This window comes from Mastigoproctus giganteus, chromosome 11 (assembly GCF_048544385.1).
Source record: "Mastigoproctus giganteus isolate SK-2022 chromosome 11, ASM4854438v1, whole genome shotgun sequence".
In the NCBI taxonomy this organism is placed as follows: domain Eukaryota; kingdom Metazoa; phylum Arthropoda; class Arachnida; order Uropygi; family Thelyphonidae; genus Mastigoproctus; species Mastigoproctus giganteus.
Window position 1 is genome coordinate 170,523,359 of NC_143585.1, and position 16,152 is coordinate 170,539,510.

A 16,152-nucleotide genomic window follows, 5' to 3' on the forward strand; every position below is an offset into this window, starting at 1 on the left:
CAATGCTCTGCATATGACTTCGGCATCATTGAGCATAAAAGATATAGCAGGGTGACATTCAGTCCCTTTCATGGCTCAAAAAATTATTGATGTATGGTGGCACCTAACAATGGAATGTAAAAAAAATGCAGATTGCAACAATACAAATAATTGTTGCAATCATACTATTCAACAAATGGATAATTAGGCTATTGGCTTGGATTTCACTAACCTCTTCCAAACGTTGATTCGGTGGAGTAAGTAAGTAGCGGGCGTGTGCATAAAATAATAAAATCGTTCATACTAAATATTTCAGTCTGAAGTGTCATGCTAATGACCCTAATATCACTAACATAGATTCAGTAGACTAAGTAGTGGGCGTGAGTATAAAACTTTACATCTTTCATGACTTTGGTTCTAGCTTTGTCCAATTTTTAAAACGGTTCTGATTTTCATCAAAGATGTTTTCACATAAAACATCTTTCGTGCGTACAGGATACACACGCAGTTATTTTTATTTTCTTAATGCACATAAATGATGGATTTAACTTTGCACAAGTAGTGGTTTTTTGTTTGTTTGTTTTGTTTTTTGGAGCATTAGCAACTAAGGCCATATTGCTCCGGAATATACTGTAGTCATTCCCTGACCTTTCCGCATCCTCCGTATTTGGTGGTGACGGGCTCGAACCCGGGTCTAATCAAGAAGCGTGTGCTATGCACTGCTGCTCCTTCCCACCTGGCTATGGAGATGCCCTAGTAGTAGTGGCAAATAATACAAAAAAGCAAGCTTGTATTGTACCATCCAAGAATTTGTCCAGTTCTTCCTTGAATTTATTCAAACCATCAACTTCCACAAAAACAGGCAGAACCTGTTCCAACAACCAGCTGCCCAAAGGCAAACTTCTGCACATCTATCCTGCCGTCATCCTTTCTCAACTTAAATTTATGTACCCTCATGAGTGTTGCCTCAGCAAGAGAAAGAATACCATTCACATTCAGCTTATTCAATCCATTCAAGGCCTTAAACATCCCCAATCAGACACCCAGCAGATGCCTAGTCTCGAGACGCAACAATTTACAGAACTGAAGCCTTTCTAGGTAAGAGTACCCTTTTGTAATAGTAGTAGTAGAGGCATGTAACACAAGAATGCAAACTTATGTAGCTTTAGCCAAAAAAAAAACCATTTTACACATCCACTCCCTCTAAACGTTTGTCCAGCTCCTCCTTGAATTTATTTATGCTATCAACTTCCACAACGACAGATGGAAGTTTGTTTCATAAACTACCCATTGCCTAAAGGGAAATTTCTGCACATCTATTCTATAACTGTCTTTCCTCAATTTGAATTTATGCCTCCTCGGGTTTGTAATCTGAGCAACAGGAAGAATCTACCATCAGAAATGATGGGAGATTCTTCCTGGAAACTAGGCACCATGCAGGTGCCTAGTCTCCAAACAACAATGCAGAGTTAAACCTTTCTTTGTAAGAGAAAGGTTTAACTCTGCAACCCTTGTTCCATTCACCAATCTAGTTGCCCTTCTCTGTACTCATTCTAGCAACGCTATATCCTTCCTAAAATGAGGCCGCCAGAGGTGTGGTCTTATATAAGGGGATAATCACCTCTAACTCTGATAGAAAAATTCCTGTATATATGATTGACAAGACACCATGAGCTACTCTTGCAGACTGTCTTCACTGCTCAGAAAACTTCATATCTGACTGCACAATTACCCACCAGTCTTTTTTCATTCTCTACCACTCTGAGTGTAGTACCACACAGTTGATATGTTACTCTGGAGTGACTGCTACCCATTTGAAGTACTTTGCATTTGTCAATGTTAAACTTAAGTTGCCACTCCTCATCCCATTTTTCCAACTTATTTAGATCCAGTTGAAGTAGCATACTGTCTTTACTGTCGTTAACAACCCGGCCAACCTTTGTATCATCTGCAAACTTGGACATTATAGCCTCAATTGCTAATGCACCAATAAAACCTAAACCTAAACTAAATTAAGCTGTGACTGCAGTATAAATGCATTCCTATCTAAATACTCCTGTTTTACTTCTCAAACCAGTGACTCCATTATTTTCTATGGAATAGAAGTCATGCTAACAAGTCTGTAATTACTCATATTTTAGTATTAAATCAGCTCACACCAACCATAAGAATAAGCATTTACTGTAACTAGAATATTTATTTACATATTAAAATAAAATATTTACAAAAAAACTGCTATTATATTAAATATACATGTAAAAACATTAAAACTGTGATAAAATCCTTGAGATAAAATACACTAAAATAAACCGGATTAAAAGCGATAAAAACGATAAAAATCTCTGGAGCTTTCGGAAGCTTGCGCTCCCTTCCTCAGCAGTAACAAAACTTCCTGCAGCACGTCCATATATAACAGGCTCACGGTACCTATACACGTGGTGCAGTCGGCGCATGGTCTGAACTGGAAGCGGAAATAGCTCGGGAACGTGTTAAGCAAAACCGTTCATCCGTACTTAGGATAATAGTTTCAAACAGAGGATGCATACGCATACCTCTGTCCCTATTCATAATATTGTGGTCGGATGAACAGATTCGTAGGCTCTCGAGCCATTTACGGTTCCAGAACCCATGCGCTCGATCCATGATAACCGCATCCTCTGGGGAAATTTGATGCTGCTTCTCCCAAAAATGTTCGGCCACAGCAGATTTATTGTAATCAGCGGTTTTTATAGCATTTGCATGCTCCCCCAGACGATCCTTGAGCCGTCGTTTTGTCTCGCCCACATAACATTCCCCACAATCCGGGCATTCTATCCTGTATACTACTCCACTACTCAGGTCCTTTGCTATTGGGTCTTTTACCTGAGACAACACAGTGTGCAACCTCCGCCCGGGAAGCTGCACACAGCGTGTTTTATAGCCCCGCAAAATTCTAGCGAGATGCTCAGTAACGCCCGGATAGTAAGGAATGTATGCGGTAGCGACAGGAACAAACGGTTCCTGACGGTTAGACTCTATTCCTCTACTAAATCTGTCTATGATCCTCTGGGGGTATCCGCATTTTCTAAGGTCTGCTGTGACCCGTCTAATTTCACATTCTTTGTCCTCAGAGGTGGTGCAGTGTGACCCTGCTCTATCTAGTAGAGCTTTCACTACACTATTCTTATGCTGCCCAGCTTGTGCTGAACTATAATGGGTGTACTGGCCTCTGCACATAGGTTTTTTTTTTTTTTTAAACTTCTGTGTTTAAAAAACCTATGTGCAGAGGCCAGTACACCCATTATAGTTCAGCACAAGCTGGGCAGCATAAGAATAGTGTAGTGAAAGCTCTACTAGATAGAGCAGGGTCACACTGCACCACCTCTGAGGACAAAGAATGTGAAATTAGACGGGTCACAGCAGACCTTAGAAAATGCGGATACCCCCAGAGGATCATAGACAGATTTAGTAGAGGAATAGAGTCTAACCGTCAGGAACCGTTTGTTCCTGTCGCTACCGCATACATTCCTTACTATCCGGGCGTTACTGAGCATCTCGCTAGAATTTTGCGGGGCTATAAAACACGCTGTGTGCAGCTTCCCGGGCGGAGGTTGCACACTGTGTTGTCTCAGGTAAAAGACCCAATAGCAAAGGACCTGAGTAGTGGAGTAGTATACAGGATAGAATGCCCGGATTGTGGGGAATGTTATGTGGGCGAGACAAAACGACGGCTCAAGGATCGTCTGGGGGAGCATGCAAATGCTATAAAAACCGCTGATTACAATAAATCTGCTGTGGCCGAACATTTTTGGGAGAAGCAGCATCAAATTTCCCCAGAGGATGCGGTTATCATGGATCGAGCGCATGGGTTCTGGAACCGTAAATGGCTCGAGAGCCTACGAATCTGTTCATCCGACCACAATATTATGAATAGGGACAGAGGTATGCGTATGCATCCTCTGTTTGAAACTATTATCCTAAGTACGGATGAACGGTTTTGCTTAACACGTTCCCGAGCTATTTCCGCTTCCAGTTCAGACCATGCGCCGACTGCACCACGTGTATAGGTACCGTGAGCCTGTTATATATGGACGTGCTGCAGGAAGTTTTGTTACTGCTGAGGAAGGGAGCGCAAGCTTCCGAAAGCTCCAGAGATTTTTATCGTTTTTATCGCTTTTAATCCGGTTTATTTTAGTGTATTTTATCTCAAGGATTTTATCACAGTTTTAATGTTTTTACATGTATATTTAATATAATAGCAGTTTTTTTGTAAATATTTATTTTATTTTAATATGTAAATAAATATTCTAGTTACAGTAAATGCTTATTCTTATGGTTGGTGTGAGCTGATTTAATACTAAAATATGAATTTTCCCAACCTCAGAGGCCTTTTTCAGGATGTAATTACTCATGTCACCCTTTGACTCCCCCCCCCCTCTTTTTGAATTGGGGATGCATTTGCAAATCACAATTCACAGTATCCTTCCCTCAATGTCCCTCTCATGATTATAGCTAAAGATTTCTTGAGGTTTTTTTTTGTTTTTTTTTACTGCCTTCTTTAATATAATTGGATAGATCCTGTCCATCACAGTGCCTTTTTTTTTACAGTTTCTCTTCCACTTTTCTCTTAGTTATCACAAAATCAATTAGCTCCTTGTTATAATTTGATACCCTTCTGGCTTTCCCAACCCCTACAATTCCTCATTAGTGAATATAGATGCAGAATACCCATTCAGTTTATCGGCATCCTTAGCAGGTTCATCAATAGTTAAATCATTTCTATCTAGCAGACCAATATGACTCCTTCACTTCAGTCTAGTGTTTATATAAGTAAAGAAGTCTTTGCTCCTTTTTTTTGTATTCTTTCTCAGAGACCTCTCATAATCTGCCATAATCTGACTAACCTCATTTATGACTATTGCAGAGTAGCTTGTACTTACTTTAGTCTTCTGTATCACCTGATAATTTATATGCATCCTACACATCCTTCCTCTCTGCCATGAGTCTCATTGGATAAATAGGATGTCAGTATATCTGACCTCCATATAAGTGTGAGCTTTGAACAGTATGTCTTAATTGGTATAAAAAGCCTAGTAGCTTTTACAGTTATGTCCTTGAATGCTTTCCATTTAGAATTTGTTATTAGTAATTTCATTAGTTGGTCCCACAGCAGAGAAATTAAAATTTGTGCAAGTCGCTCTAGTCACCATTATGAAAGCAAAGGCTCTTGCCTTTGCCCTTGACAGTAGTTACATCTTTAAGTAAATCCTCCTTCTGTGCACTATGATCTCTGTCACCTAGTGGATCTTTTAGTGAGTATCTATGTAAGGCTTTAGTTGATTCTTTAATGGGTCTCTGTATAAGGCCGTAATGGTTCTTATATAGAGTCTCATGTAATATAGAATCCTCTCTCAAGATTATTTATAGTCTCTTATAATGAGACTCTATAAATAAGTCTTGTGTTGCAGACTTTGCTGGACCATCCACGTCACAACAAATTTGGATTGCTAATCAGAAAATTATAATGTGCAACACTTAATTAAACAAGAAGAGTTATCATTCATTATCATTATTATTAGCCATATGATGCAAGGAAGCCTGAGGCTTATGCTACACCAGTGAAAAAAATTTCCCGAGTTCCCGGTGTGAGAGAGAGAGAGAGAGAGAGAGAGAGAGAGAGAGAGAGAGAGAGAGAGAGAGAGAGAGAGAGAGAGAGAAGTAGAATGGAATCATCAAGAAAGAGAAGAATGGTGATATCAACTGAGGACCCTGGTTTTGCCAAGCCCATACTCACCAGATGTGAGCCCCTGGGGTTGCTGAATGACTGTTGTGATTTAAACTGGTCTAAAGAGCAAGCAGAACTTCTTGGTTCTAGATTACAACAGTGGAAGTTAATTTTAAGCAAGGAGATATAATTACAGTATATCGAAAATGTCACAGAGTGCTTTCAAAATATTTTGCTATGGAGATTGGTATGTGTTTCCTTAAAGATATTATTAGCCTTCTGAAGAAAGTGGTCATTGAATACAATTCTAATGAATGGCATATATTTATTGAATGCCTGAAAATTAAGTTTAAAAGTGGTTTTGCTGCACAATCAAAATACATTCCCATCAGTTCCTGTACTTCATGCTGCTAGCTTGAAAGAAACATATGAAAGTATATCCAAGATCCTGTCTGTTGCAAGGTACCGTGATGTACATTAGCATTAGTAGAGGTATATGATGCAAGAAAACAAGCTTATACAACATCAGCAAAAAAAAAAAAAAAAAAAAAAAAAAAACGTTCCCATTTCACCCATCCATTTGCTCCAAATATTTGTCTAGTTCTGCCTTGAATTTATTTAAGCTGTCAACTTCTACAACAACAGATGGAAGTTTTTTGCAACAATCAACCACATGCTAGCTAAAGGCAAACTTTCATACATCTATTCTACAACTGTCTTTCCTCAATTTGAATTTATGTCCCCTCAAGCAATTAATCTGGTCAAGAGGCAGAATCCTGTCAGCATTGAGCTTGCTCAAACCATTCAAGTCCCTATATTCCTCGATCAGATCATCTCGCAGGTGCCTAGTTACCCGACACTATAATTTGGCAATCTTAAGCCTTTCTTCGTAAGAGCAACCCTTTGTTCCATTCACTAATCCTGTTGCCGTTCTCTGTACTCATTCCAGCAGCTCTAGATTGCTTGGAATGTCTGTAGTGATCTTAGATAGCTGGATTACTCTTTGTTCTACATGGAGGTTTTTCAAAATACTGTTGTTTTCTTTGTTTGTGGAGATTGTGTACCAGATAAAAGTTATATTGTGCAGCAATGGAAAGAGAAAGTGGGGGGGGGGGGAATTTTTACCAGGGAGAAGTAATATAAAATATGTTCTACTAGTTGAACTGAAAAAGGTTCTTTTTTTACCTTTGCATATACAGTTTGCATTAATGAAGAATTTTGTTAAGGCTCTGGATAAAGAAGGAAGTGTATTCTGCTACCTAAGGGGAGCATTTTAATCCCAGTTTAACAGATGCAAAACTAAAAGAAGGGATTTTCATTGGATCCCAAATAAAGAAACTCCTGAAAGATTTTGAAATAAGGCTCCAGGATACTGAACTAGCAGCTTGGCAATCAGTTAAAGCTGTCTTCCGTGGATTTTTCAGGAGAAGAAAAGAAGATTTTGAATCTTTGGTGCAGTGTAAAGTTGACACTAAATACTGGCTGTTGAATGTCTTTGGTATAAAGATACGTGCTGCTGAATGTCTTTGAAAATTCATTTTCTTCATTCCAACTTCAGTTTTTTCCTTCATAATTTGGGAGAGGCAAGTGATGAGCAAGGGGAATCCTTTTGTCAAGACATATCCCCAATGGAAAAGCAGTGCCAGGGTCACCAGGATGGGAGATGACTGCTGGTATAAATGGACTATTCAAAAAAAAACTCCCTGAGTGGTAAATATTTCTAGAGTAATAGAATGTATGTAGTACATTATGTGTTTCATTAAAATATTTTTAAGTGAATAAGACTTTAAGATAGCATATGTATTATTGTGTGATATTTGAAATTGGTTATTTAGTAAATTATTAAAATTTCAGTTTGTCTTTCAATGTAGACATGTTAGAGACAATTTTGGTATTTTGACAGCAGAGCAATTTTCTTTAGAATCTACAACTTTTGTTCCAGAGCTATAAAAAAAAATTTGTTTTTCTTGACTAACATAATTAGTTCAGTATGTTTGCAATCAAAATGATTATGTGTACTCTTTTGTCCTGAGCTTTTGAGAAGAAAAGTAAATTTATTGGTTTATGAAAGTCTACCAGTGTTGCAAATAAAAAAATCAAAAAAAAATCCAAAAGGTGAAATTAACAGTTAGACTTTTAGGGTTTTTTGCAAAGGTGTAACAGCAAGGTTACAATCACTGAAGAAGCAGGGGAGAAAAACATTTTGTGAAATTTATTGTTCGTAGACTCTGTTAATAATAAAGAGATTCTAAACTTTACAAAGATGTAGTGCTTTCATTCGACTACCATATTTTCCAGACCGTGAATTGCACTTTTTATTCCTTGGGAAAGGTTGCCAAAAATTTCTCCATGTCTTTTGGTCTAAAGGCTTACCAGATGCATGCATTGATGTCTTTATCTTTCACCATTGCCTTGTAAAAACATCTAGCTCTTTTATTGTGTGACCATTTCAAATCACACCACGTAGGAAACATAACAAAAAGAATAGTTGCTGAATCCAGCATTGAGTTAGCTGCGATTTCAAGGAGCTTTCTTAACTGCAGTCATTGGACATCACAATTGAAAAAACTCTTTATGTCACCAAATCATGATTTCACACCAACAGGACAAATGAACCAACCATTTATAGGTGTACAAATGAGTGAAAAATTAGTGGAGTTTGTAAAACATGAGACAGTTGTCATGTCTTTCAAAATATTTGGAATCTGCTGTGACTTTGATGCCCCTGAAGATGATGCACTCTTTGAAGAAAGTTAAAGTTCAGACCATAGCATCAGTAATTATGAGTGTGACAATAATGACATGTTATTGGCATGTTAATATAATCAGTTTAATTTTTTTTCCCCATTTCATTTTTTCAGTTTTATTTTGAACTAACATTTTATTCAGCAAGCACATGTGAATTTTTGTTTTAGTTATTCAATGAAATTGAAAAACATGGGCACATTGCATTGCCTGGGGCTTCTTATCATCTGGAAAATATGTATTTTTATTTTGAGAGTGTTTCAAGGGTTTTAAAAATGTTTTTAACTGTGCAGCATGGGTGCTTAAAAGAGTATAGCTTTATGAGACAACTCATTTATAGGAGATTAATTTCGTTAATGTTTATAAAATCTGTCTATTATAAAATATTATTCATATAATATATAAGTTTTTAGTGATTGCATTTTAATTTGTTCACTGTGTGTGTGTGTGTGTGTGTGTGTGTGTGTGTGTGTGTGTGTGTGTGTGTGTGTGTGTGTGTGTGTGTGTGTGTGTGTGTGTGTGTGTGTGTGTGTGTGCACAAAAGTAAGCAATTTTCATTACCATTTACCTATTTCAAATAAATTTTTTACAGTATTTTTCTACAACTTCAGGTGGTAAGTAATATATTATTTCTTCTTGAACAGTAATTTTTATTTTTACAATTTTATTTAATATTGGGTACTCCACAGATCAAAAGAGTAACAATTACTCCAGCATATATATGAGGGAAGGTAAAAAAGTACGGTTCTCTGTTTTATCTCTCAATAACAAATGATCTTAGTGGGCTGTAACTCGGTAACTTGTTAATATGTGGTCTTGCCAATAGGCAGTAGGCAACTTCTTGCATTGCAGATTAGTCCAGATGAACCAATGCAGCAATAGTTGGAATCCATTCTGAGTGTGTACAATGTGTACAATGCTCTTCCATTAATGTCTAGACACACCTCCATTGTAGTTAGTCATATTCTATCCAAGCACCACATGTCAGACACAACTATAAATATGCTTGTAGGCCTTTGAGGAGACAATAGTACAATTGTGATTGTAAGATGCTGTGATCGATGGAATTAATAGACTTCCGGTGCAGAATAATAATGGGTGCCACATTTGTCTGTATGTGACATTTCACTAGCAGATTTTTTCTATGTCAACAATTGGTGACATTGATGATCCTTATATCTGATCAGTGACATGATCTGAAAAATGGAAGTAGATATGTAACCTTCATCAAATGACCTGGAAAACCGCTGAAGCTGACAGAACATGACAAGAGAGCCCAGCAAAGAATCATCCATTCAGAATATAGATCAATATTGTCATAGCAGATATTGTTACAGATTCTAAGTGAGACAATTGAGACATATCAGCACCAGTATGGTGCACAGGATGCTGCATGATATGAGTTACAGTATGTTGTCATCCACAAACCAACTAATCACTTTAATTAATGCCTGATGCCATCTAGCTTTGTGAATACCCACTGTTCTTGGACTGTAGACAAATGGCAAGCTGTGCATTGGAGTGAGAAGTCATGGTACACGGCTTACCAGTCTGATGGTCATGCCAAGTTGTGGCAGATGCCTGGGGAAAGCCACCTGCCAGACTGTATCGTCCTGACAATGAAGTTTGTTTGGTAGAAGCAGTGCTGTTTTTCATACTTTGGCCTGGGACCATTGGTTGTTTTGGACAAAACCTTGAATGCTGGTGTCTGTTTAGATGTCCTGGACAATAATGCATTTCTTATTTGGAAATGCAAGAAATATGACAATACTCCATGTCATATTTCTTGCATTGTGACAGACTGGTTCAAAGACACAAGTATCAAAAAGTTGGACAGCCCTGTAGATAACCTCGAGATGAATTGGATTTTCGGGTGAATGTGAGGAGAGTGCTCAAAAACACAGCTGAACCGGTCACCACTTTGAAAGCCGAATGGCAAAAAATATCGGAGAACATTTTAAAAAAAAGCAGCATGTGTGCCCTCGCATGAATGATGTTTATTTTATGTGAAAACATCTATGGCTGCACTAGAGTAAAACCGTGTAAATTTTTGAACGTTTTGGAAACTTGTTACTTACTTATGCCACTTAGAAGGTTGATGTTGATCAAAATCTTACATTTTATTCTTGAATAATATTAATAAATGCTTTCTTGCTTAATATTCTGCTTTTATTCTTGCATAATATTATATCAAAATCTTATCACAATTGTAAAACCATTTAAATTTTTGAAAGGTTTGATCAAAACTTACTCACTTACACTACTTAGAAGGTTGATGTTGATGAAAATCTTGCATATTATTCTTGCATAATATTACTACCTGCTTTCTTGCATAATATTCTGCTTTTATTCTTGCACAATCTTATCGTAATTGTAAAATTGTTTAAATTTTTGAACGGTTTGATCAAAACTTACTTACTTATGCTACTTAGAAGGTTAATGTTGATCAAAATCTTGCATTTTATTCTTAAATAATATTCTGCTTTTATTCTTGCATAATATTATTACCTGCTTTCTTGCATAATATTATTACCTGCTTTCTTGCATAATATTATTACCTGCTTTCTTGCATAATATTCTGCTTTTATTCTTGTATAATATTATTGCGAAATCTTATAGCAATTGTAAAACCATTTACATTTTTGAATGGTTTGATTGAAACTTACTTACTTACTTACACTACTTAGAAGGTTGATATTGATCAAAACCTTGAGTAGCAGATTTTATTAAAGTCTTAAATTATAAGTATTAAACTGTAAAACCATTTAAATTTTTGAACGGTTTGATTGAAACTTACTCACTTACGCTACTTAGAAGGTTGATGTTGATCAAAATCTTGCATAATATTACTACCCAATTTCTTGCATAATATTCTGCTTTTATTCTTGCATAATCTTATCATGAAATCTTATCGTAATTGTAAAGCTGTCTAATTTTTGAATGGTTTGATCAAAACATACGCTATTTAGATGGTTGATGTTGATCAAAATCTTGCATTTTATTCTTGCATAATATTATTACCCCATTTCTTGCATAATATTCTGCTTTTATTCTTGCATAATATTATTAAGAGATGTTATAGCAATTGTAAAACTGTTTAAATTTTTGAATGGTTTGATTGAAACTTACTTACTTATGCTGCTTAGAAGGTTGATATTGATCAGAATCTTGAGAAGCAGATTTTATTAAAGTCTGCATTTTATGCATAATATTTCTACCCACTTTCTTTCATAATATTACTACCCTATTTTTTGCATAATATTACTACCCTATTTTTTGCATAATATTCTGCTTTTAGTTTTGCATAATATTACTACCCGCTGCTTACTCCACCAAATCATCATTAGAGTAAATTACTAGAGTAAAATCGTTACCAATCGATTTTACTCTAGTGCCGTCATAGATGTTTCACATCAAAAATTTCATTAATAATTAGTTGTGTCATTTCCATTACATCAATTGCATTATTTCTGTTACATCCATTGTGTCATTTCTGTTACAAGAAAATTTCATTACCAATCGATTTTACTCTAATGCCGCTATAGATGTTTTCACACCAAAAAACTGATGGAAAATATCATATAGGCAATTTAACGGTTTCAGCCCATGTTATTTGTTTTCCTGCAAAAAAAGGTTATATGTACATATGCAAGTGCTGGATATTAATGGCAGGCAGGGCAGTTTATATGCTGAGAGAGGAGTGAGCAATAATTTGTATTATGTAAGGAAAAACACTCAGTTTTTGGTTTCTATAGGGAAACAGCTATGGGTTTTTGGTTTCTATAGGGAAACAGCTATGGGGTGTTTGGTTTCTGCAGGAAAAACACACTAATAGGATGTGTTTTACATATTCTGCCACTGGCCTTTCATGATATACTTGCAACTCTGATCCATGTTAGTGCAATAAAGAAGTAGTATCAGAAATTTACAAGCAGTCAGACAAGCATAGTGGATAGAAGTAGGCATGGCCATCCATGCCTTCACACACCACATTAATGGTGCCTAAACAAAGTGACTGTGTGCAAAAATAGTTTAAGACTGTATGTTTTCATTGACATCTGCACTTCAGTGCAAACTACTTGTAGTTGCAATTAAAAATTAGTGAACTTTACATTTTGTCTTCCTCTCACGTAAATTGAAACAAAATGTTTAAACTCATTATTCCATTTATGTCCATACAAAACCTTTTGAATATTTCTTCAGTGGTAGCTGGACTTTATAATATTATAAAATGTTCCATTCATAATTTTAAAACATCTCTTTGATTACCTCTTTGAATGCATTTTAGAAATATTAGTTTCTCCTGCTGAAAGATTTTTAAAAAATGGGTGAGCCCATTATAAATTTACAAAACAAAATCCCTTCTCTTTGCCTGTGAGAGTAATTATTTCTTTGAATAAATCCCATTCTATTACACTGTGATCACTGCCACTTAATATTAGATTCCTTTACTTTAAGATTTTCATAGCTGGTAACCAGATCAAGAATATTGCTTTCTGTTGCCTCTTGGGCATGCTGTATAGAAAACAGACATCCAGCAAATTGAGAAATGTTCTAGTGAGTTAGTTACCAACATAATTTCCAGTTGATATCTAGTAAGTTAAAATCCCCAATGACAAGACATTACTGATTGGCTGATATGAATTTGGTTAAGAAGCGCATAGATTCTAAAACATAGTTTTTGGTTTCTATAGGGGAAACAGCTGTAGGTAGGTTCTGTGGGTAGGTTTAGATTTTTGGTAAGTTTACATTGTGGATAAGTGTGGATTCTAAAACATTACTGTTTTAGAATCAATGTGCTTCTTAACCAAATGCATATCCCCCCACCCACTTCTCATGTCTGTATTTTCTGTATGCATTATAATTGCCATTCTCAAATCCTGCATTCCCAATATTTGAATAACATCATGTTAGCATTAGCATTAGTAGAGGCATTTGATGCAAGAAAGCAAGCTTATGCAGCATCAGCCAAAAAAAAAAAAAAAAAAAAAAAAACCCACTTCCACTTCACCCCTCTGTTCGTTCAAAATACCCGTCCAGCTGAGCCTTAAACTTATTTAGGCTATCAACCTCCACCGCAAGGGATGGCAGTCTGTTCCACCAACCAACCACCCGCTGTCTAAAGGCAAATTTCCGCACGTCTATCCTACATCTGTCTTTCCTCAATTTGAATTTATGCCCTCTCAGGTGATTTTTCTGAGCTAGAGGAAGAATCCCATCAGCATTGAGCATGCTTAAACCATTCAAGGCTTTATACACCTCTATCAGATCACCTCGCTGGTGCCTAGTCTCCAGACACTGTAATTTGCAAAACTTAAGCCTTTCTTCGTAAGAGCACCCCTTTGTTCCATTCACTAATCTTGTTGCCCTTCTCTGTACTCGTTCCAGCAGCTCTACATCCTTCTTGAAATGAGGCCTCCAGACCTGTATACAGTACTCTAGGTGTGGCCTGACCATTGCCTTATACAATGGAATAATCACCTCCTTATCCCTGCTGGAAAAATTCCTGTATATCATTGACAATACTCCATGAGCTACTCTTGCAGCCCATCTGCACTGCTCAGAGAACTTCATATCTGCCTGCACAATCACCCCCAAGTCCCTTTCATTCTCTACCACTGTCAGTGTAGTACCACAGAGTTGATACGTTGCTCTGGGGTTGCTGTTTCCCATGTGTAGTACTTTACATTTGTCAATGTTAAACTTCATTTGCCACCTCTCAGCCCATCTGCTCAACCTTTCCAGATCCTGTTGCAGCAGCATAGTGTCAGTAGTGTCCTTGACAACCCTGCCAACCTTTGTATCATCTGCAAACTTGGACATTAAGCTTGATATACCATCATCAATATCATTTATAAATACAGAAAACAATAATGGACCCAACACTGAGCCCTGAGGGACTCCACTAATAACATTAGTCCACGATGAACAGTGTCCATTGATTACCACTCTCTGTCTTCTCCCCCTCAACCACCCCTTTATCCATAGCAGCAATTTGCCTCCAATGTCACACTGCTCCATTTTGTGTAGCAGTCTTCCATGTGCAACAGTATCAAAAGCCTTTCTAAGATCCAAGTATATAATATCAAAGTTATTCCCTGCATCCAGTTCTTTTGTGACTGCATCATAGTATCCAATCAAGTTGGTCAGGCAAGACTTCCCCTTAACAAAACCATGCTGTGTCTGAGCTATAACTGAAGTCTTGTCTAAATGATTCTGCAGTGCTTCTTTAACCAGTGCCTCCATTAATTTTCCTGGAACAGAAGTTAAGCTCACAGGTCTATAATTACTTGTGTCAGCCTTTGATCCTCCTTTGTGAATTGGGGTCACATTTGCACATTTCCAGTCTATGGGTACCTCCCCTGAGTCCAAGGAAGCTCTCATAATTATGGCTAAGGGTTTGCTTACTTCCTTTGCTGCCTCCTTTAATACAACTGGATAGATCCCATCCACCCCGGGTGCCTTTCTTGTGTTTATCTTCAACAGTTTCTCCTCCACTTTACTCCCAGTTATTTCAAGATTCTGTAGCTTACTGCTAGAGTTGAATACACCTCTGGCATTCCCCTTGCTGAATAACTCCTCATGTGTGAATGTCGATGCAAAATATTCATTTAGTTTGTTAGCTACCTGAGCAGGATCATCAACAGTTGACCCATCAATATCAAGTGGACCAATCTGATTCATCCCCTTCCTTCTAGAGTTTACATAAGTAAAGAACTCTTTGCTGTTTTTCTTTGCATCCCTTGCCAAGGATTTCTTGTAATCTGCCTTCGCCTGCCTAACTTCCTTTGTAACTTGGTTGCATATCAACTTGTATCTATCATAGGCTTCTGTGTCATGTGTTAATTTGTAAGTATCCCATGCATTTTTCTTCTCTGCCATATGCCTCATTAGTTCATCTGACATCCATTTTGGCCTAAACCTTGAACAATATTTCTTAGTTGGTATGTAAAGCCTAGTAGCTTCCAAGATAAGTTCTTTGAATGCTTCCCATTTTGAATTTGCTGTTGGTAACATCATCAGTTGGTCCCACTGTATAGAATTTAAATACTGTCTCAGTCCATCGTAGTCGCCTTTACGGAAGCAATAACCCTTCCCTTTACCCCTAATGGTAGTTACCTCTTTCAGTAAATCCCACTTCAGCACACTGTGATCACTGCCACCTAGTGGTTCCTTTATCTGCAGATTCTTAATGCATGAAGAATCACTACTGATAATCAAATCAAGAGTATTACTCCCTCTAGTTGCCTCCCGAACATGCTGATGTAGAAAACAATCATCCAATAAATCCACAAAAGCCCTGCTAGTGTGTGAGTAACCAGCCCCCAAATTCCAGTCAATATCTGGGAAATTAATCTCCCATTATAAGACTCTCTGATTTACTGGCCCACTCTATTTCCCTGTACAGTTCCTTATTATACTCATCAGAGTCATTAGGCCTATAGCACACTCCTACTCTCAATTTTGATCTCCCAATGCTTATGTCACACCAAACTGACTCAACACTGCACTGTCCAGCGATGTCGACTGGCTTCACTTCCTTGGTTTATATGTGTTTCTTAACTAATAGCATAACCCCTCCCCCCTTCCTATCCTGTCTATCCTTTCTGCAGACGTTGTACTCCCCAAATTGCAGTTCTGCATCCCTTATATCTGTGTGACACCACGTCTCTGATATCCCAACAATATCTGCCTTTGATGTTTTGAGCAATACCTCAAATTCA

General features: G+C 37.2%; 1 protein-coding gene across 1 annotated transcript in view; it reads left to right on the forward strand.

Moving 5' to 3' along the window:
* LOC150078572 (protein tyrosine phosphatase domain-containing protein 1-like) overlaps positions 1–16,152 on the forward strand; it is a 274,976-nt gene that overhangs the window by 72,767 nt on the left and 186,057 nt on the right. Inside the window, exon 9 of the mRNA XM_090384615.1 lies at positions 9,021–9,042. Coding sequence (XP_090240741.1) covers positions 9,021–9,042 — 22 coding nt within the window. The remainder of the gene's footprint in view (positions 1–9,020; positions 9,043–16,152) is intronic.